Source organism: Schistocerca gregaria, chromosome 8 (genome assembly GCF_023897955.1).
Source record: "Schistocerca gregaria isolate iqSchGreg1 chromosome 8, iqSchGreg1.2, whole genome shotgun sequence".
NCBI classification, from domain to species: Eukaryota; Metazoa; Arthropoda; class Insecta; order Orthoptera; family Acrididae; genus Schistocerca; species Schistocerca gregaria.
The window spans coordinates 432,125,329-432,149,516 of NC_064927.1; the positions used below are offsets into that span (position 1 = coordinate 432,125,329).

Sequence of the window (24,188 nt, forward strand, 5' to 3'; positions counted from 1 at the left end):
GTGAAATAAGGTGAAAATGTTCCTACCAACTTTCTTCCAAGCACTTAAGTGTGAAATGTAATGTAGTCCTGTATACGTAGATGTAGATAATTACAATACGTTGATGTACACTAAAATGGCGTGAGTAATTATAACACTATTCTATATTTTTCTCAGATTTACGACAGTTACTGTTTAATACTGATGTTATACGATTATCGCCAGGTGCTGAAGTAATAAAACATCCACGTCATGACGCTGATAACGGGCAGTTGGCTATTGGACGCTGCGTTGCCGTTGCTGTTGGTACCATTGCTTTACTGGTACGCGACGCGGAATTTCGACTTCTGGAAGAAGCTGGGAATCCCCTACATGAAGCCCATTCCCTACGTAGGCAATATGGGCAGCGTGGTGAGCGGTCGGAAGCACATGGGGGAACCAGTCTTCGAATGCTACCGCAAGGCCGGAGACGCTCCGTTCATGGGCATGTTCGCCTTCGACAAGCCCATCCTCTTGGTGAAGGACCCTGCTCTCATAGGACGCATCATGACCACTGACTTCTCCACGTTCTACGCCACAAATGCTAAAATCGACCCAGTGACTGACCCGGTCTTCGCCACCTCTCTTTTTGGCCAACATGGTGCAGGGTGAGTATGTCATGGAACAGGAAGGCAACCTACAAATTGTAAAGATAAGAAATTTCAAATCACCGTACAGACTCTGTGTATTATTCCAGAATAAAAGAAGAGCATTCCCCTTTAATTCACTGCTTCCTTTTTATTTTATGTTTCCGCCAGATAGGGACAACATCTCCCCATGAATCATGGACCTTGCCGTTGGTGCGGAGGCTTGCGTGCCTCAGCGATACAGATAGCCGTACCGTAGGTGCAACCACAACGGAGGGGTATCTGTTGAGAGGCCAGACAAAGGCGTGGTTCCTGAAGAGGGGCAGCAGCATTTTCAGTAGTTGCAAGGGCAACAGTCTGGATGATTGACTCATCTGGCCTTGTAACAATAACCAAAAAAGCCTGGCTGTGCTGGTACTGCGAACGGCTGAAAGCAAAGGGAAACTACGACCGTAATCTTTTCCCGAGGGCATGCAGCTTTACTGTATGATTAAATGATGATGGCGTCCTCTTGGGTAAAATATTCCGGAGGTAAAATAGTCCCCCATTCGGACCTCCGGGCGGGGACTACTCAAGTGGACGTTGTTATAAGGAGAAAGAAAACTGGTGTTCTACGGATCGGAGCGTGGAATGTCAGATCCCTTAATCGGGCAGGTAGGTTAGAAAATTTAAAGAGGGAAATGGATTGGTTAAACTTTGATATAGTGGGAATTTGTGAAGTTCGGTGGAAGGAGGAACAAGACTTCTGGTCAGGTGACTACAGGGTTATAAACACAAAATAAAATAGGGGTAATGCAAGAGTAATTTTAATAATGAATATGAAAATGGGAATGCGGGTAAGCTATTGCAAATAGCTTAGTGAACGCATTATTGTGGCCAAGATAGATACGAAGCCCACACGTACTACAGTAGCACAAGTTTATATGCCAACTAGCTCTGCAGATGACGAAGAAATTGAAGAAATGTATGATCACATAAAAGAAATTATTCAGATAGTGAAGGGTGACGAAAATTTAATAGTCATGGGTGACTGGAATTCGGTAGTAGGAAAAGGGAGAGAAGGAAATGTAGTAGGTGAATATGGATTGGGACTAAGAGGAAGCCGCCTGGTAGAATTTTGCACAGAGCACAACTTAATCAAAGCTAAAACTTGGTTCAAGAATCATAAAAGAAGGCTGTATACATGGAAGAAGCCTGGAGATACTGATAGGTTTCAGATAGATTTTATAATGGTAAGACAGAGATTTAGGAACCAGGTTTTAAATTGTAAAATATTTCCAGGGGCAGATGTGGACTCTGACCACAATCTGTTGGTTATAACCTGTAGATTAAAACTGAAGAAACTGCAAAAAGGTGGGAATATAAGGGGATGGGACCTGGATAAACTGAAAGAACCAGAGGTTGTACAGGGTTTCAGAGAGAGCATAAGGGAACAATTTACAGGAATAGGGGAAACAAATACAGTAGAAGAAGAATAGCTTTGAGGGATGAAGTAGTGAAGGCAGCAGAGGACCAAGTAGGTAAAAAGACGAGGGCTAGTAGAAATCCTTGGGTAACAGAAGAAATATTGAATTTAATTGATGAAAGAAGAAAATATAAAAATGCAGTAAATGAAGCAGGCAAAAAGGAATACAAACGTCTCAAAAATGAGATCGACAGGAAATGCAAAATGGCTAAGCAGGAATGGCTAGAGGACAAATGTAAGGATGTAGAGGCTTATCTCACTAGGGGTAAAGTAGATACTCCCTACAGAAAAATTAAAGAGACCTTTGGAGAAAAGAAAACTACTTGTATGAATATCAAGAGCTCAGATGGAAACCCAGTTCTAAGCAAAGAAGGGAAAGCAGGAAGGTGGAAGGAGTATATAGAGGGTCTATACAAGGGCGATGTACTTGAGGACAATATTATGGAAAAGGAAGAGGATGTAGATGAAGATGAAATGGGAGATACGATGCTGCCTGAAGAGTTTGACAGAGCACTGAAAGACCTGAGTCGAAACAAGGCCCCCAGAGTAGGCAACATACCATTGGAACTACTGACGGCCTTGGGGAGCCAGTCCTGACAAAACTCTACCATCTGGTGAGCAAGATGTATGAAACAGGCGAAATACCCTCAGACTTCAAGAAGAATATAATAATTCCAATCCCAAAGAAAGCAGGTGTTGACAGATCTGAAAATTACCGAACTATCAGTGTAATAAGTCAGAGCTGCAAAATACTAACGCGAATTCATTACAGACGAATGGAAAAACTAGTAGAAGCCGACCTCGGGGAAGATCAGTTTGGTTTCCGTAGAAATATTGGAAGGGGTAAAATACAGGGAGCGAAAGGCTATTTACAATTTGTACAGAAACCAGATGGCAGTTATAAGAGTCGAGGGACATGAAAGGGAAGCAGTCTTTGGGAAGGGAGTAAGACAGGGTTGTAGTCTCTCCCCGATGTTATTCAATCTGTATATTGAGCAAGCAGTGAAGGAAACAAAAGAAAAGTTCGGAGTAGGTATTTGAATACATCGAGAAGAAATAAAGACACTGAGGTTCGCCGATAACATTGTAATTCTGTCAGAGAGAGCAAAGGACTTGGAAGAGCAGTTGAACGGAATGGAAAGTGTCTTGAAAGGAGGATATAAGATGAACATCAACAAAAGCAAAACGAGGATAATGGAATGTAGTCGAATTAAGTAGGGTGATGCTGAGGGAATTAGATTAGGAAATGAGACACTGAAAATAGTGAAGGAGTTTTGCTATTTGGGGAGCAAAATAACTGATGATGGTCGAAGTACAGAGGATATAAAATGTAGACTGGCAATGGCGAGGAAAGCGTTTCGGAAGAAGAGAAATTTGTTAACATCGAGTATAGATTTAAGTGTCAGCAAGTCATTTCTGAAAGTATTTGTATGGAGTGTAGACATCTATGAAAGTGAAACATGGACGATAAATAGTTTGGACAAGAAGAGAATAGAAACTTTACAAAATGTGGTTCTACAGAAGAATGCTGAAGATTAGATGGATAGATCACATACGTAATGAGGAAGTGTTGAATAGGATTGAGGAGAAGAGAAGTTTGTGGCACAACTTGACCAGAAGAAGGGGTCGGTTGGTAGGACATGTTCTGAGGCATCAAGACATCACCAATTTAGTATTGGAGGGCAGCGTGGAGGGTAAAAATCGTAGAGGGAGACCAAGAGATGAATACACTATGCAGATTCAGAAGGATTTAGGTTGCAGTAGGTACTGGGAGATGAAGAAGCTTGCACAGGATAGAGTAGCATGGAGAGCTTCATCAAACCAGTCTCAGGACTGAAGACCACAACAACAACAGGAACAACATCATAATTCGAATTCCTTCAAATTTGTTCTTTTAATGTAATTGCTTCATTTTTCCATCATGTCTTTTTTTTCTTTCTTCAGACAATTTTTCTCAACGTATATCTTCCTGCTGCATTTTCTGAGTTTATGTTGCGTGAAACTATACCTTTTCCAGCTTGCTGCATAGAAATTATTTTTAATTTATTTTACCAAAGATACGAAATGGTCTGTTTGTGAGAGTTAATTATTCGTTCTACATAAATGTCCAAAAACTACTAAGTTTCTTTTCTATTTTGTTTCAATTAATTTTTTGTCTATTTCTCCTTAAAATTTAGATCGCTTCTTTCTTGAGATTTTGCCGGCCGCGGTGGCCGAGCGGTTCTAGACCCTTCAGTCCGGAACCGCGCGACTGCTACGGTCGCAGGTTCGAATCCTGCCTCGGTCATGGATGTGTGTGATGTCTTTAGGTTAGTTAGGTTTGAGAAGTTGTAAGTTCTAGGGGACTGATGACCTCAGACGTTAAGTCCCACAGTGCTCAGAGCCATTTTCTTGAGATTTTCTGATATTTTTCGTACATCTAATGTATAACTCACCTACATAGAGGCATCCCGATTCATTACCCTCCTGTAATTCATTATTATTACAGTCTTCGATACACTCCTCTTTACTGTAAAATTTTTTGTTCCACCCTTTCTATTAAGGTTTTTATTGCTCACAGAAAGGAAATATGTTTGCTAAAAGTCTTCAGCAGTTGTGTTGAATCTTGAGATATTGTTAATATAGGGTAACTGCAGGAATCTATAAACCACTGTACTGTCTGTACGTTATTGTATCAATGGGTAAAGACATTTCTGGAAGCTTCCGTTTAATTCACAATTATCCAAAATTTTAATAACAAGTTTACTGTGGTGCCCATTTTTCTCAGCAAGTATATAGATTTTGTTTTATTAATCGAAACACCCATTTATTAGTCCCATATGTAGGAAAATAGCTATTAGGTTTTGAATTTAACTGTGAAACGCTAAGCCACCCAACGAGAGAAAGAGAGTGTTTTTGATGTTTTGTTTCAGGTGGAGGAAATTACGTACTTCACTAACCCCAGCATTCACTTCAGGCAAAATGAAGCTCATGTTTAACCTATTGAACGAAACTGGACAGAAACTGGCCAATCACCTTGAGTCCGCAGCCTCAAAAGGATTGGTCTTTTTATGTACGGAAAGTCTAATTAAGGTGGTTTTAAGAGACTCAGAGAAAAACGTCTAATGCCAATGTCACTTCACTCATTTAATGGAGTAGAAGTGTGCTTACCATTTTTTCATAATGTTTTTATGACGTTTTTATGATATTTTAATGGTAAAAAGAAACGAACTTAAAATGTAAAACATGTGATGTATTTGTTATTTAGGCACTGAAGTGCAGCTGAAGGACGTCATGGCTCGTTATACGACCGACGCGGTTTGCTCTATCTTCATGGGAGTGGACGCTAACTCTCTCGAGAACCCAAAGTCTCCGTTGCGAGAGCACGTGCGGCGAATCTTGAGAGAGACCGTCGTTGGAAGGATCGTCACCACGCTGGCGTTCTTCGCTCCACAGATCCTGTCCGCACTCCGCATCCGACTTGGCAGCAAGAAAGTAGAGGACTTCTTTGTACAAAACACTGTTAAGGTACGCACTACCAACTCAGATTCATTTAAGTACCAACCAGACAAGAGGACAGCAACATTTATTTGTTCACATTATGATCCGACGCAAGCCTTCAGCCCTTCTGCTCAATCGAACAAGCCACTTTTTATTTTAAGCCATAGTTGTGCAGGGTATAGCGAACTGTTGCCCGCAGAGACTGAAAGAGGTTACCTATAGTGTTATGCCCTGTTCATATTTTTACATAACGGTTAATATATGAGGATAAAATTTTGATTTATATTACATTCAGTGCAAGACAAATCATACAATAAAAACCAAAAACAGGGTGGAAGAAGGAACTAAAGGAGGTAAGGAGAAAGTAGAATAAAACTTGCGTTACTTTTTTCCTATAAAAAATCACAATAAGTGATTTACTGAAAGAAACTGGGAAGTAAAAGCAAAGCCACATTTACGAGTACAAGGGATAACGTACTTTGACGTTGGAAACCGAGAAATGAGTTGGTCCTCAGATGTTGCCGCGCATGATATTTTACAGTCTACTGCCTGCTCAACGCACGGGGACTTAATTTTATCTATGAACACTTATTACCCTGAGAGGAACTATTGCGCACTACGTAGCTCATTAAATGGGAATCAATGAATCAGTGGTAAAGTTGTTTTTTATTTAGATGTGCTGTATTTTAAGTAATATATGAGAGAGAAAAGTTATAAATGTAGGATTTGGAGTACCAGTCTCTGGATTTTATGTAGCAAAGATTATGCTGAGTTGTGGCACTTGTAGGTAGTTGAATGTCAGTATTCGTTTGCAAAAGGATACTAAAGTACGTGGTAAAATGCAGACGTTAACATGCTATATATATGACAGAAGAGCTGGTATTATTTGAGGAACATCTGAAGTTAGTTCTTTGTCTCCTGTGGCCTTTAGTCTGTGACCGTGATTGACCTGTTGATTTGAAGGTACTATTCCGGAATCTACTGTTTCGCAAGATTTGTGATGTTTACATGTAATGACTAATGAGACATAAATGCCTTAGACACCTATTTTAGGCTTTGTCTGACCCAGTGAGTGATACGATTGGTGAGTTGGAGTCACCAGAAGGAGAGCAGATGAAACTTACTTGCTACATAAGATACATCAGAATGTTCCTCAGTTGACTGGTGTGACTAAAAAGAAAATTCGGAAGACAAACTTCTGTAGTGTTCATTCGTGAAGATCATTCGGAAATTATACAGCGTGTTATTATACAAAGATACTTACAGCGAACACAAGTGATATGAAAGCAAACTACAATACATTTGTCGCGTACCCTCACTTTGAAAGCATTGACATAAATTTGATTACCGTAACTACAAGTGAATTTTAAACAATTTCTGAAGGCACACTTGTTTTTCTTTCATGTATTCACGAACTTGAACGTTTTACCAGACTTGCGGACATCAGCTAATTATGTGCATTCTGTAAACACATTTAATTACAGTTATTGAAAAGAGGGTAATATTAGACTACACTGCGAGCGAGATTAGCCGAGCGGTCTCAGGCGCTGCAGTCAAGGACTGTGAGGCTGGTCCCGGCGGAGATTCGAGTTCTCCTCGGGCATTGGTGTGTGAGATTGTCCTTAAAATAACTTAGGTTAAGTAGTGTGTAAGCGTAGGGACTGATGACCTTAGCAGTTAAGTCCCATAAGATCTCATACACATTTGAACATTAGACTACGAGACTGTGATTTTCGTTTTACAATAAATGACTTCAAATTATGTTAATTATGTTAATGCTCTAGTCAAAAATAAAAATTGTTGACATATTCTCCTAAAACCCCGGCAAACAAGTTCTATTAACACCCATGTTTTTTCCACAGCTAATAGAGCACCGGAAGGAAACTGGGATTGTTCGGAACGACGTAATTGACATGCTCACGAAAATAAAGGAAGAGCAGCCAGAGGGCGATAACGAGCAACTCAGTGAGTACAGTATCTCATAAATTTAGACAATATAGTCCAGGGAGCACAGAGATCTGGTGCCATGCTTTGTTTAAAACAACAGTCGAAATCGGGATAACATTTGTTTATTATGGCCGGTTTCGGCTTGTGTTAAATCATCTTCAGATTTTTTTAGGCCCCTATTGCTGGTGCTTGCGGTTCCTTCGTTTGTCACGTGATACAACGATCGTACACTGTCATAGTCTGAAGATAACTTTAACATAAGCCGAAACCAGTCATAATAAACAAACGTTATTCCGATCTTGACTTTTGTTTTAACCAAAGTACAATATCTGTTTCCGCAAGGTTCAAGTTCGAATTTAGATAATTATGGTTACATCTATTTGCGTCTCAAATCGTTAGCGTAACTAAAAATATGAATCTCAAAAGTAAAGACAACTTAGTGCAATCTTCTAAAAACCTTGCGTAGAGTGCTAACATGCTTACGTGCTTACATTACGGTCTTCTTTAGATGTACTGCGATGTATAATTATCCCATAAGAGGAATAAGATTGTCATTTTCAAACGAAAATAATAAGCTTAACTAAGAAATTTACAGAGTCCAACATTTAAAAGTGTGTGCGGCTGGTCCCTGCGGAGGTTCGAGTCCTCCCTCGGTCATGGGTGTGTGTGTTTGTCCTTAGGATAATTTATGTTATCATCATCAATGACCTATACTTACTAACGAAAAATTCAAGTAGCATCACGTAGGCACTTTCTTTGGTCACTGTGGAGTCCGGTGAAGAGAGTCCAAATAGTCCAGTTACATAGGCGCGTATCACTAGGAAACAGAGCTTCGTCGGAGTCACTTGTCTACAAACTTGTTACGCAGCTAAATTCTTGGGTCATGTGCCATCGCAGAACTTGCTTCCGTCCTTGACGACTTTCGTGCATCTGCTGCGGTCTTCGCAGACAATATTAAATGCACCCATATCACTCTTGTAGCAGTCTTTCAACAGAGAGACGGTCATCCACGCGGTCTCTTGATAAGAGCTGTCTAGAGTACGACAGGGAAACAGCGCGTGTTCAGTACGATGTAAGTGTCTTCGCCACCGCAGCCGACGTTGCTTGAGAGTTACGGTATTACTCGGCAGCTTCCCAGAATTCAGGACCACCTCATTTGTCACATGATCCGGCCAACATAGAATGTTTAGTAAGCACCGTATATGAAAGGAGTTTATGTTCTTGTTTAGCTTACGATGTCCAAGCCGCAGCACCAACCACGGGTGTGTTAAGTATTTTTGTGTTTACAGTAAGGTCTTTATCGTCCCATACAATTTTGAAGAGCTCGCCTGGCATTTGTCGGTTTCCCAGTTTTCGCGTTTGTTTCGTCGCCCAGAAAACTGATAAAGAGTGCCGAGGTAGGAGAATTTGTCGGCTGTAATTCGTAAGGTGCCATCTGATCTTATCGCACCCATATCCGTAAATCGTGGCGCCATAATCACGGTCTTCTTCACATTCGGAGATGCTGAAAAGAGTTTGGATGCAGCAGTAGATTTATCCATCAGCCGTTGAAGGTCGTCCTGAGCATATGATAGGAATGCTGAATCTTCAGCGTATAATAGGCTGCTTACAATGAGGCGTAGCGCCATATAACGATCCTGCCTTGGAGGCGGTTAAGTGGGAGATGTGTCTCAGAGCTGGATAGTGACAGATGGTGACGCGAGACTGGACATGCACGTAGTTTATGTATCAGTCGATAGAGGGCAATATGGGATAGGGGTACTGTGATTTTACTTTCGATTGTGTCCACTAGAGTGCACTAAAGTAATAGAATGTTTTTAATAAAATATTCTAATATTTTCATGTAGTGTTAATACGTCTTTTTGTGTACTTAAAATGTATAAATGTGTGTTAGCAGTATGAATGATGCGTGAGTGTGGTTTAAGGTTAATATGAAGATAATTGTTTAACGAGTTGTGTAGTAGGATTTAGTGTGGGAACATTTTGAAGAAGTGTGGATAAGAACAAAGGGGATTTTTGTGGAATAGATTTGTAAAGTAAGTTTATGATAAAGGGAAAGTTAATTCAGGTATAAATAAGAATAGTAAATAACTTTATGCATAAACAAAACGTCAGCATATTAGATAATTACGTCGGTAAAAGGTGCAGTCGTTAGGTTTACTATTTTGCCATTGGTTATTGATGAAAAGCGTAGACTGACGCGGGAGAATGTTGTTTTGCTATTGGCTGTTGAGTGAACTGACCAATGGCAAAGTAATATTCTTCGTACGCCTTTCTCTGCTGGTAGAGAATACTTACAGTATTCTAGAGAGAAGTCGAATCCTAGCCATGAAACAGATTGGACGTCTGTAGTAGTAGTTCCGATGGAAATGATAAGTTGCCGAATCTAGCAGTGTTTCATACATCAAAAGTGTGTAAAGTGACGGCATAATTATTGCGATGGGTGTGTAGAAATTTCGGAATTTTTAAGTGAATTTTGTGACGAGAAAAGACATAAATTATTCGTGGCGTATTGAGCAGGTCGGTGGCTAAAAACCGTGACTGCATTTGGTACCGACAGACTTAATATTTAGCCAGCATTCTAAATAAAAAACAATCAGTATTTTTATAGCTATTACGTTTTCGGGAAATGCAACACAATAAACTTGCTAACGTGAGTTAAAGGGATTATGAGTGTGTTAAGACTAGCACGGGTTTGGCAGTGATACTTGTTCACCTAAGTTTCAAAATATATTAATCGAGGAATAAATTTCCAAACTTTCATTTCCTGTTTCTCTCGAAACGTAAATTAGTGACTTAAATTGCAGCCTGGTTCACGTCGAAGTACAGTAGGTTTCACTCGGCTTTCCTGCTGATGATCTGCTGAGACAATGTTCGCAGGTAGGTGCAGGTTCGTCATAAAAGGGACGGAAAGAACCGCGCCGCCGCAACAAGTAAGTCCTCATGATAGCTAATGGGTCTGAGTAGTGAGATGTAATGTTTCTCGTCGTCCATGATATGTTTATGGATGTCCAGATTTGTTTAGCTGAAAGTAGCTTTGACAACTAAAGGAAAGAATAAGCCAATCAAGGTACAGCGTAGTACACAGCATCAAGAACTCCTCTTGCATAACAAAACGATGTGATGTCCCTCCTCGATTCTGCTCAACAACATTTTCCTTGACTTCATTCCCATTATACAGGCATTGACTCATGTAAAAAATTAGTTATAAGTTACTCCTGCCTACTACTGAGTGAAGAGTTTTTATCATAGACTGTGATGGCGTGTATTTCCGCAGAGCTGACGAACGAGCTCATCGCAGGCCAGCTGATGTCGTTCTTGGCTGCTGGCTTCGACAACTCGTCTTCGACACTGGCCTTCGCCCTGTTCGAGCTGGCGTGGAACCAGAGTCTGCAGGAGGAGGTGCGCCAGCACGTGCGCCACGTGCTGAGCAAACACGGCGGCCACGTCACGTACGAGGCTGTCACGGAGATGACGGACCTCACCAACGTCGTCAGCGGTGAGTGCTACCTAGCAACGGGTACGCTGGAAGTCATGTTCTTGAAACGTTTCGATTACTTCAGCAGCATGCTGCAAAAACTTTCAGAACATGAAGGTCAGTGTATGAGCCTGCGTATTAAAGATAACACATTCAAAAATTGTAGTGTGTGCTTGAGAAGAGGACTACGAAAAAAATTATGTTTCAATTCCTCTTCCTATAGAGATCGCCATATTCTGACGCTAGTGTGTTGTGTGCAGTTACCGTCACTGACGCAAAACTGCTGCTCACAAAAGTAATTCAGTGTCTTTACAGCAGTCAAAATATCTCAACAAGTAAACTTTCTGCTGTCAGTAGTTTTGAAACACAATAAGTTAGCTATGGAACAGTAACCACACTTGGCTACGTTATTTTTGGGGTACCCACGCCAAAGTAGTTCATTATAAAAAGCCACAGTGATTACATTATCCAGATATTTGTAGCGTGCTGTTCCATTTCTCTGTGTTCTATAGCTCCATCAAGAACGTCGGAAGACCATACGGCACGACTGTAACTTAAAACAATTTATTATTGTTGTTTTTGCTAATATGGGCAACGGTCTTGTTGCAGTGGATACACCGGTTTCCGTCAGATAACCGAAGGTTAATCCCTGCCGTGTGTGGCCGGCACATGGATGGGTGACCATCCGGTCCGCCATGAGCTGCTGCCATTTTTCAGGGTGCACTCAGCCTCGCAATTGAGGAGCTACTCGACCGAACAGTAGCGGCCCTGGTCACAGAAAACGATCGTAACGACCGGGAGAGCGGTGTGCTGACCACACGCCCCTCCTATCCACATCCTCAGCTGAGGATGACACGAGCGTTGGATGGAACCGATGGACCACTTGTGGCCCGAAGACGGAGAGATTTTGTTTTTTGTTTCTTTTTTGCTAATATCCTCCATTACACAGAGCAATACTTCATGTGTTTGTTTACTTAGCAGCGAATTGTGCTGTAAACACGAAAAAGGCAGATTGAAAGTAACAGCCAACTAGTTGGAAAATCCATGTTTATCCTACCTTTGCGATGGCTCCCACAGTTTCCAAACTGTCTGGTTCAGTAGGTACTGCACCTTTTAACAAATGTTATAACACTGTATGTGGAACAAGCATGGTATCATTACAAAAGCAAAATTACAAGAAATCTTTACAAATTATTTTAGTGTCTTAATTAAAAAATTATTTGTATTTATTTTAATTAAAACACATTACTTGAATAGGTTGTTTTAATTGGTCATTAAGTGGATGACACATGCGTGCACTACACAGGTTCAGCGATTCCCACATCGGATGTAGACAATACTATAGGGATGTATATTAAAACTTTTTTTTCACGTTGGGTCTAGTGTCTTTCTGTACAGTGAAAGTTACATAGAAGTATTAGACTGAAGCTGTTTACACATTGTCCGACTGAAGAGAAATAGCGATTGTGCTGACTAAATCATAAACTGTATCAGCTGTATCCAGGCGCCACGCATGCATTCGTGTCCGAAGGAGCTCTGCATCGTAATTCAGCGTAACACAGGCACTGCAACATCATATTAATTCACGTACATGGCGAGCGTCTTCAAGTAAAATGTCTCCCCTGTAGGGGAATAAGCGTATTGGATGTACGAGTACAGGTCGTAGACACATGATTGATGACATGCGGAAATTTGTGTCTGGCAGTGTGTCGTGCTCAGATAGCCGAATGGTAAAACGACCGCTCGACATAAGCGGGGAATTAGGATTAGAGACACAGTCCGGCACAAATTTGCTTTGTCGTCATTCTGTTATACATCAGATGGTTGTCGATATTCGTAGCTGCGATTACGTATCTTATATTCATTAGTAGTTGAAAAAAGGTGGAGGGGAGGAGCTTACAGATTTTGTCATACGACTTTAAAGGCAGAATTTTTTAACTTCCTTCCGTCCAGCTCTTTTCCTCTTGTAGTGAATATAAGAAACGTATTCGCAGCTGCGAATATGGAGAGCCAACAGCTGTATAATAGAATGCCATTAAAGCCATATGTCTTGTCTTACAAAAGAGCTCGCAGATTCAAGTAAATAGAGAAACTCATTACAATACATGCAAAAAACGCACGAGAAGCACGTATGCTTCAATATGCAACTGTAAGAAGCATGAGGGAAGGAAAAACGCTTTAAAGAAAAACTATCATTGAAGAAGAGGCGCAGTACTTAATGTGTTAACTTGACCCTGACATGAAGGAACACCGCAAAAGGACACAATGTGACACTGAAAGTGCAAATAATAAAATAAAATTGTGGATCGGTAGTGAGGGGAAAAGGGAGAGAAGTGGAAATGGGGTAGATTGTCAGTTTTTACTATACACCTTATTTGTGAAGCAGACGTCAGCCCCCTCAATAATAACATGACCTATTTTTTTGTTTTCAGAGACGCAGAGGAAGTACCCCACAGTGAATTTCCTGAACCGCGAGGCGTCTCGCGACTACAGGATAGAAGGGACGGACATCGTGCTGCCCAAGGGCACCGCTGTCTTCGTGTCGGTGGCCGGTCTCCACTCCGACCCCAAGTACTGGAAGGAGCCGCTCAGGTTCTGGCCGGACCGCTTCAGAGAGGAGAACTCCAGGGACCGCCCAAGCCACACGTTCATGCCATTCGGCGAGGGTCCCAGGATGTGCATAGGTGAGTCCCCAGACACTCAGTTTCCGCTTCCAACCGCGACTTTTTACAGTACACCAAACTTTAGTATAGAATATACAACGCAATTCCGTATGACAGTTACACTGGTTACTTATGTCCGGACCGTAAAATTTTGGAGTTTGAGGAACAGTTGGTTGCAGAATGATTTGTTTTTTAAGCAAATAGTCTTTCTGAGACAAATTTTACTTGGCAGTCGTATGAAAACCATGTAAGTTTGATAGTGGATATCAATAACAATACTCAGCCTTCGTATTATTACAGGCATGTCATCATAAATTTACAACAGGTATTAGGTCTTAGCAGTAGTAGCTGCTCAGATGTTTCTAGTGTTGTTCAGTGTGGGGAAATGGGTAAATAATTCCGATAGTCAGCTCAGAACTGCTGTTACCTTCTATTACACACACAACAGCGGATAGGCACTTGGTGCAGGGAGTGGCAACTGACCGTTAACATTGACAAATGTAATGTATTGCGAATACATAGAAGGAAGGATCCTTTATTGTATGATTATATGATAGCGGAACAAACACTGGTAGCAGTTACTTCTGTAAAATATCTGGGAGTATGTGAGCGGTACGATTTGATGTGCAATGATGATATAAAATTAATTGATGGTAAGGGGGTGCCAGGTTGTGGATTCATTGGGAGAGTCCTTAGAAAATGTAGTCCATCAACAAAGGAGGTGGCTTGCAAAACACTCGTTCGACCTATGAGTATTGCTCATCAGTGTGGGATGCGTTCCAGGTCGGGTTGACAGAGGAGATAGAGAAGATCCAAATAAGAGCGGCGCGTTTCGTCACAGGTTTATTTGGTAAGCCTGATAGCGTTACGGAGATGTTTAGCAAACTCAAGTGGCACACTCTGCAAGAGAGGCGCTCTGCATCGCGGTGTAGCTTGCTGTCTAGGTTTCGTGAGGGTGCGTTTCTGGATGAGGTTTTGAATATATTGTTTCCCCCTACATATACCTCTCGAGGAGATCACGAATGTAAAATTAGAGAGAATCGAGCGCGCACGGAGGCTTTCCGGCAGTTGTTCTTCCTGCGAACCACACGCGACTGGAACAGGAAAGGGAGGTAATGACAGTGGCACGTAAAGTGCCCTCCTCCACACACCGTTGGATGGCTTGCGGAGTACAAATGTAGATGTAGATTTAGAACATTCTTGACACGTCCTAGAAGAAACCAATCGAGAGCCCTAAATCTTGGAAAATCTCTGGCCATAGGTTCAGTTCGACCTTATCTACATTCTCCGAGGTCGGTTAGGGCGCGGTATATCTCGAGTAACGCCACATAGGGCTGGAACTCGCTTACACTAGTAGCAGACGTTTATAGAACCGGCTGGAAAGCAGATACACGAAAGCTGGCACAGGTGCAGGTTTTGTAAGATGATTACCATCGACTTGGGCATAAATATGAGCTGCTGAGCACTATTTCTGAAGTCGAAGAACAATCTCACGTAATTTGGAACAGACACAGATGAGACTATTGCGAGTGTTGCAACCAGTGACATGGATACTATAGACAATGATTAATGGTCAAATATACTGAAGGATTAGAAGCCAAACAGGCTATCGAGCATTGCGTATTAATGTCTCCTCTTATAAATGAGGGGTTAAAAAGAATACACTACGTGATCAAAATATTCTGTACACTGCCGTGTAGTAAGGACCTGACCAACAGATATCATGGGAGATGGGCCCGCCACTATTAAAGTAGGCGGGGAGTATCATGTTTCCATTACAGAAACACTAACATCAGAATGCTTCGGTTAAGAGGGTTCAGTGGCTCCTAATGTGGACTAGTCAGCGGATGTCATCTGAGTAATAAATCCACCAGAGACATTTCAGCACTTCCAAAGGTGCCGAGGTCGACTTCTGGTAACGTAATTGTGAAGTCGAAACGCGAAGGAACAGTGACTGCTAAACCAGGACCAGACGAACCGGAAGCACAGACGGAGGGGAGCCGTCGAGCATTGCAGAGCTTGCTTGTAAACATCGTATTAAATCAGTGGAGGGAACTACAATGAATTGACAAAAGTTATGGAATATGCACGTATACAGCGTTAGGGAATGCAATATAGCGAGATCCACAGTGTCAAGTGTGTGCCGAGAATACCACATGTCAAGCCTTACGTCTCACCCCGGACAACGCAACGGACGACGGCCTTCACTTAACGACTGAGCGCAGCGTCGTATTCGTAGAGTTGTCAGTGCTAACAGACCAGCAATATTGCGTGAGATAAACGCAGAAATCAACGTGTGACGAACGACGAATGTATCCGTTAGGCCATTGCGGCAAAAGTTGGCGTTAATGGGCTACGGTTCCAGACGAACTACACTAATACCACCTGCAGCGCCTTTCCTTGGCTCGTGGTAATATCGGTTGGACCTTAGACGTCTGGAAACGGTGGCCTTCTCAGATGAGTTGTGATTTCAGTTAACAAGAGCTGATGGTAGGGATAGAGTGTGGCGCAGACCCCACTAAGCCGTGGGCCCAAGTTGCAAGTAAGCACTGTGAAAGCTGTTGATGACCCCATACTTGTGTAGGCTGAGTCTACATGGAATGTAGTGCGTCCTCCACTATATTCGGCTATTTAGAGAACATTTGCAGCCATTCATGGACTTCATATTCCCAAACCACTATGAAATTTTTATGGATGACAGTGCACCATGTTACCAGCCCACAGTTGTTCGTGATTCTTTTGAATAACATCCTGGACAGTACAAGTGAACGATTCGGCCAACCAGATCACCCGACATGATTCTCATCGAACATTTATGGGATCATTTAGTGTCAAAACTGTGCAATGGCAACGCTTTCGCATTTACGAACGGCTGTACAGGGTGCATGACTCAGTATTTCTAGAGGGGTTTCCAACGACTTGTTGAGTCCATGCCACGACGGTTGCTGCACTACGCCAGGTAAAGGAGGTCCGACCGGATTTTAGGAGGTATCCAATGACTTTTGTGACCGCAGTGTGTAAGTTACCAAGTCCCACCAGCCGTCCATCTAACGTAATGGGAGTAGTGGATAAAAAGTAAAGTGGTTCAATGGGCAAACAGCTCATCAAGTATCAGTTTCAACATTCAGTGACAAGCGTGGCTTGAGGTGCTACTGTTAGTTACGTAAGCCCATCCCCCACGGCAAGGTTATATCTCATCGGATGGGAAAAATCGGTTTTTAATTGTCGTGAGGCTGAAAACCGCATAAAAAGCACCAGTCACATCGGATTCTAATTGTTCTGAGGACAAAAACCGCTTAAAAAGCGTCAGTCAAAATCAAATAGCATTATTAATTTACGTGAGACAGGCGCAAAACATGTTTAACATGCTGTCCACCGTTTTCCGCAACAAGTTGAAATCGAGTAACAGCATGTTCCACCACTGATCGAAGTGCTTCCGGGGTCACGTTCGGAATGTGCTGCGCAATGCGTGCCTTCGATGCAACTAACTTTGCAGTCGGAACACTGAACACAACATATTTCAGATACCCTCACAGTCAGAAGTCACACGGATTAAGATCATGTGATCGGGACGGCCAGGCTGTAGGGAAATGGCGCTTGATCATTCTAGCATCTTCGAAAAGGCACTGCAGCAGCTGCTTAACAGGATTTTCAATCTGCGGAGGTGCGCCATCTTGCATAAAAATGATCCCATCCTCAAATCCACGCTGTTGGAGAGATGGAATGACGTGGTTAGGCAAAAGACGCTCATAGCGCTTACCAGTGACGGTACAGGTAACAGGACCGGAAACACCTGTCTCTTCGAAAAAAATATGGGCCTATGATAAATGAAGCTGTAATCCAGCACCACACACCTTTTCAGGATGAAGTGATACTGGTTGATTTGTGTGTATATTTTCCGTTGCGCGTATTCGACAATTACGTGTATTGACATATCATGTCAGATGGAAGTGGGCTTCATCTGTCCACAAAATCTTCCACAGCCAATCACTGTCCACAGCAAGTTATTCTAAAGCGAAGGTCTCTCTTGCTGGCAGGTCAACAGGAAGCAACTGGTGCACGTGAGTAATTTTGAATGGATAGCTAATAAGGATGTTTCATAGGATTTTACGCGCCGTGACCACGGGTTACGTCCAATGTTCGTGGAATTCTCCGTGCACTACACGTTCGCACACTACCACTCGCCTCCTCGTGCAATGCTGTGGCCACTGCTTCCACTTACGTCCAATCAATTCATTTCCCCCCTCTAACACATAGCACACCATAATAACCCGCCTTTTCGAGTTTCCGAATCACTTTGTCCAGACTCACGCTAGTCATTCGACCAATGCCATTTTCCAAACACTTCAGTGTCCAGAACTTCTGCAGAGCGCGATCCTGCATTGAGACAGTAATGGAGAACGTCGCAGATACGAGAGTAGGAAAAGCCTTGCACCGGGCGTGTTTTATATCAACTTCAATACGTCGTGCGCATGACATGTGTTTTCATTTACGCATACTGTTACATATAGAGCCATCTATTGACCAGTTTTCTCCGATAATTTTCTGTTGCGATTTGACTTCATTATGGCCAGTGGTGTTGTTTACACAGTGTTTTTACAGTTTAATTATAATCACCCTGTACTGTATTTTCCGGCTCTTCCCTGAATGTGGTCTCTTCCAATAAGTGTAGTAAAGCTACGAATCCCAGTCTGGCAACTGCTTTTCCTACTATTTGTGTTATATAGTCGTTCCACTTAGATATTTTGCGGTAGATACTGTTTCCGACAGTTTCCCATCCACAGTGTAGTTCTGTAGTTGCACTGTATTGGCTGTCTTTATATATGTATGCGCAATAGGTAACATTTATTTAGGTTAGTGCTCAGCTTTCAGAGCCTGCACCATTCATCGATTCTCTGCATGTCATTCTTCAAATCGGTATTGTCTTCTTGCGTTGCCACTTCCTTACAGACAACCGCATCCGACACTTTCTATGAGATCATTTACGTACACTCTAAACGGTCGTTTCATACTTCCTTGGGGCACTCCATAAATTAGCCTACCTTTACATACGGCGGCTTTGTTCTGCTAAGAGTGACGTGTTGAGTTCTATCTGCAAAGGAATCTTGCATACAGTGGCAAATCTGGTTCTTCTAATTACAGTCATTAAGTCAGATATTGTCAAACAAACTTAGTTTCCTAAGATGCAAATAACCTACATCCCAGCAACATCAAACGTGCTGTGAAATGAGGAGACTGTGCCAGTTTAAACACTGTTTACGCTCAAAGAACAGAGCTATTAAAAAATACTTGTTTCGAAGTGAGGAGCAGCGAAGAATCGTAACTCTATTAGTGTAGCTGACCAAAAAGTCAACAGGTATTTCAAGAGAAAGCAAAACGACCGCTTCAGGCGCCAGGTTAGAGACCTGGTTCTTATCAACATGAGGTGTAGATAAATAAGGAGTAGAAGAGTGATCAGTCACTAGAGCCGGAAGTAGTCGAAGTGAAATCTGACACTGGAAGGTAACCTCCATCAACGGAATATGGTTGGTATGGGAACAGAATAAGATGATCTACACCTCCAGTAGTCTGAGTCCTATTACTCTACTTTTTTTCTTCACATTGAAGTGTACTGAAGCTTAATACAACCGTCCGTTTGTCTGTGACGCTGTACCTGATGACCAGTTCTTTTCTACGTCCAGTGCTTATCTTTTTTAATGAGTTATATGAACATCGGTTATACAGTACAGATGCGTTATTTAATAAGTTCATATCTAGGCAGTAATGAAATTCCGGTTGCAAGCACTAGATACACATTATAATGGCACGCAGCGTTAGTATCTAAGCTCTTTTCACAGTGAATTGTTCGTAATTTGCTCCCATTACTATCAATAACCCCGTTGTTTTGTTCTTTTCAGGTATGAGACTCGCGTACATGCAAGTGAAAGTGGCTCTCGTGCACATTCTCAACAACTTCGAAGTGCACCCAGCGCCTTCGACCCCTACCACTTTGACTTACCATCCATCCAGGTTTGTCGGAACTCCAGCTGTAAATGTGTCCCTACTCTTCAAGAAGACCAGCTCTTCATGATGCTCAGCAGTTCGCAAGCGTGTAGCTGCTACATCATTTACCGATAACATCAGTAATTTCCTGGGCGTGGCAAAGTGATTGCCGTATTCCTGTCTTTAGCCAAACAGTATCATTGAGTCTGATTGTATTTGCAGTACTGACTTGTTTGCACAATATGGATACTTTTCCAGACCCAAGTATTGTGTTGTATCGTTTTCAGTTACGTGTACTTACGTGTACTTTTTTATGTTTTTGTAATAAAAACATCTGATAAATTCTTCACCCCTTGTGGGTTTGACGCATTATTTCCATCCTCTCTACCTTAGATGTCTTGTTGAATTTCATATTTCATCTAATTTGGACGTCGTTGCTTCAGGTATTTAGAAACGTAGTGCAACGGAAGTGAAGCAATGGAAAGAGTTAATTACAGACACACTTCACACTGAACTCAGTTTCTGACATATTATGTGAAATACTTTCTCTAACAAAGTACTTATAGTCTTCAAAATAATTAGAATATCACTTAGCACAAAACAGAAATAGGTGTCGATTGAGCATTCAGATGTGAAACTAGATTTTTCAACCGCAACCAACAGCCTCTTAAGCTATCTGACTTTGTGATACTTCTCTACGAAAGGTAACTTTTCATTGTTTCGAGTAGCAATAGCAGTAGTAAGAAAACAATTGTTCTTATTAACAGATAGCCGGCCGCGGTGGTCTCGCGGTTCTAGGCGCGCAGTCCGGAACCGTGCGACTGCTACGGTCGCAGGTTCGAATCCTGCCTCGGGCATGGATGTGTGTGATGTCCTTAGGTTAGTTAGGTTTAAGTAGTTCTAAGTTCTAGGGGGCTGATGACCACAGCAGTTGAGTCCCATAGTACTCAGAGCCATTTGAACCATTAACAGATAGATTTATGACAACAGGATAAACATGCGCTTTATTCAAGTGAACAGCCAAGATCGCAAGCTATAATTTTATTTTGATGACCGGCTTTGGATAGTCAAAATTTAAATATAATTAACAACCACGCTTGTTGCACTATTTTACTTCTTTGTCTCTCATTACTGTATATTATCTCCATACTTCAATCCTGTCAAGTATACAAGTTAAAATGGTTCAAATCGCTCTGAGCACTATGGGACCTAACGTCTGAGGTCATCAGTCCGCTAGAACTTAGAACTACTTAAACCTAACTAACCTAAGGACATCACACAACCCATGACCGAGGCAGGATTCGAACCTTCGACCGTAGCGGTTCCAGACTGTAGCGCCCTGAACCTCTCGGCCACCCCGTCCGGCTATACAAGTTATATTAGTGTTTCACTTTCAGTGCAAAATCAAAATAAACACACTTACATCGAAGTCTCGTGACATATTTCAACTTGAAGTGGGCCACTTGTAGAGTATACTATCTTTTCCTCGAAAATATTCCTACTGTATTGTCTATAAGCACGTTCCCACATGCAGAGAACGTGAAGTTGCAGCCTAGAAGAAACAACCACTGTTGAGCAATATACGCAAACAACTTTGCCACAGTGGTGACACTGGTTCCCACCCTATCACCGAAGTTAAACGATGTTGGGCTTAACGATCTCTAGGATGCGTGAAGTCGCAGTCGGCTCAATGCTGTTGGGAAGCGGAGTGCACTCAGACCTTCTGTTGCCTATTGAGTAGCTAGCTGACTGAGAAGTAGTGGCTCCGGTAAAGAAAACTGAAATGACCGGAAGGGTAGTGTGCTGACCAAACGCCCCTCCATATTCACATCCCATGATACCTACTCGCTGGGGATATCACGGTGGTCGTTCCGTAGCATTGGGCCTTCCTAAGCAAATTGCGACGGAGTTCAGTTTTCAGTTTCAGTTATTGACTACTCCTTCGCTAGATGGAGGAACATCGACTTTCTACAAGTATAAATACAGAGTGTTAGTAACTCTGTCTCGAAAACTTGCATAAAATCAAAAAGAGATCCTTGTCCTGTGCAAAGTACACCAGGAGAAAGACACAGTCACTACCTTCACCATGCAATAAGAAAAACTTGCATAAAATCAAAAAGTGATCCTCGTCCTGTGCAAAGTACACCAGGAGAAAGACACAGTTACTACCTTCACCTTGCAATAACAATTGTGGTGTCACGGGTGACAGTACCACTAATGCGGAGATACTGGAGGAGTAAATATTCCTCGAATCTAGAACAACTGGTAACATAAGTAACTTGCAAGTAGGTATTGTCTGTATAGCGAAGCAGCTTATATCATTTCATAATGGCAAGACCTCCAGTACAGATTGTATCCAAGTCATACTCTTTACAGAGTATCTGTATGCAATAGATCCATACTTAACAATCATGTACAACCGATCGCTCATACACAGATCGCTACATAAAGAATGGAAAGTAGCATAAGCCACACCAATAAATAAGAAAGGATATACGAATAATCCGTTGAATTACATACCCATATCGCTAAGTCGATTGGCAGTAGGATATTGGAACAAACACTGTGTTTGAACATCATGAATTGCCACGAAGACAGCAATTGACTGACGAATACCCCACACATTCAGAAAATATCTTTCTAGGAGAACGGAACTAGCTCTTTATTTTCACGTAGTAATGGGTGCTATCGACACCGGATTCAATTTAGTTCCATACATTTAGTTTTCCAGAAGGCCTTTGACACCGTTCTTCACAAGGGCCTTCAAATTATGCCCCTCTGGAGCACCGTCTCTGTTATGCAACTGGATTTGAAAGGTTACAGTATGTAGTAATCGACGAAAAGTGATATCTGCCGTTCACGAAGTAAGTGTTACAGGCCATAAGCCGTTCCTGGTCTACATAAACTGTTTAGGACACAATCTGAGCAAGCGTATTAGATTGTAATCAGATGATCAAAGCAAGTTACAAAATGATTTAGAGAAGACAGCAAACAACATGTTTGAAAAGTGCTTATTTTTCTTTTTTGTTATTTCACTCTTCAAAAAAAGACCTTGTCAAATTACGAAAGAACACACAACACAGAATGGTATAAATTGATGAATAAACAAGAACAAAAATAAATGGTAGATTTAAAGACAACATAGATGAGAGCCACACACACATGCAGAGAATAAACACTGTGAGTCGACATGAAACCAAACAACCACCACAGTGGAAACACAGATGAGTGCACACTGGTGACACTGTTGGTGCAGGTGGAACGTAGTACTACACAGGGCACTGGCGAAACACTGACACCACAACGCAAAGCGTTAAGAAAGGGGACCTACCAGAGATAAAGGGAGGAGGGGGGGGGGGGAGAAAAGGGATGGGGTGAGACAAGGAAAGGAGCCGGAAGCCCGGGGGGGGGGGATTAAAAGGAGAAAAAAGGTGGTCAGCAGGGGATAAGGAGGAAGAAGGGAAGGGGCAGAGGGAGGGAGAGAGAGAGCCCTGAGGAGGGGTGGGAGAAGAAGGACGGATTAGATCTGGTAGGAGGGGTTGATGGAAGGCTCGAGGACATCACCTGTGGTACAGGTGCGGCAGCGGGCTAGGGTGGGAGAGGATGGGGGAAACCAAAGGATGGAGGGGATCCAGTTTGCGGGAGTCGTACAGGATCCGTATTCGTTTAAGGAATGTGTGAAAAGTGGCAGTTGACTCTAAATAATGGAAAGTGTGAGGTCATCCACATGAGTATGAAAAGGAGTCCACTAAATTTTGGCTTCTGGGTAAAACACACAAATCTGTAGGCTGTAAATTCAAGTAAATACTGACGGATTACTATCACAAATAGCTTAAACTCGATTGGTCACATAGATAATACTGTGAGGAAAGCAAAGCGAAGACTTCGATTTTTTTGACAGAACACTTAGAAAATGCAGCAGGTCCACTAAAGACACTTCTTACAGTGCACTTATACGCCTTCTGCTGGAGTGCAGCTACGTTGTTTGGGATCCGCATCAGCTGGCATTGACGGAGGTTTTGTACTACAGCGAAATAGAAGAGAGAGTGTGCCACAGATGTGAGGTATGAAAAAGGTGCGGTAGTCACTAAAGCGAAGGCGTTTTTCGTCGTGGCAGAACCTTATCATCAACTTTCAATCGCCAACTACCTCCTCAGAGCGTGAAATAGGTTTGTTGGCGCCCACCTAGTAACGAAAGAATGATCACTATCATAAAATAAGAAAAATCAAAGCTGGCACATGTAGATTTACATGTTCATTTTCCCTCAGCGCTGTTCTACAGTTGACTGGTAGAGAAATGGCTTGAATGGATTTCGATGAACCCTCTCCAAGACATTTGTGATTTGTAGACTAATTATGTAGATGCAGATAGAGCCACATGGTCTAGCACGTCGTCTGGTTTTTCACCTGACTAATGTGACTGATACAGCTACGGAAACAACAGCGAGTGCTGATTAATTGTGTCATGCAGTGGAATTTAATAAAACGTAACTAATGTGGCCCTGAGCACCGTTATTCTGATTATGTCTCAACTGAGTAGTGCTTGTTCCTATCGGCATGGGATTCAT

The 24,188-nt window shown here is 42.1% G+C and overlaps 1 protein-coding gene across 1 annotated transcript in view; it reads left to right on the plus strand.

The window, feature by feature from the left end:
- The first annotated feature begins 231 nt into the window (after nt 1-231).
- Nucleotides 232-24,188, plus strand: part of LOC126285228 (cytochrome P450 6j1-like) — a 37,160-nt gene continuing 13,203 nt past the window's right edge. Inside the window, exons 1-6 of the mRNA XM_049984527.1 lie at nt 232-619; nt 5,318-5,577; nt 7,413-7,515; nt 10,775-10,996; nt 13,408-13,651; nt 19,536-19,647. Coding sequence (XP_049840484.1) covers nt 232-619; nt 5,318-5,577; nt 7,413-7,515; nt 10,775-10,996; nt 13,408-13,651; nt 19,536-19,647 — 1,329 coding nt within the window. The remainder of the gene's footprint in view (nt 620-5,317; nt 5,578-7,412; nt 7,516-10,774; nt 10,997-13,407; nt 13,652-19,535; nt 19,648-24,188) is intronic.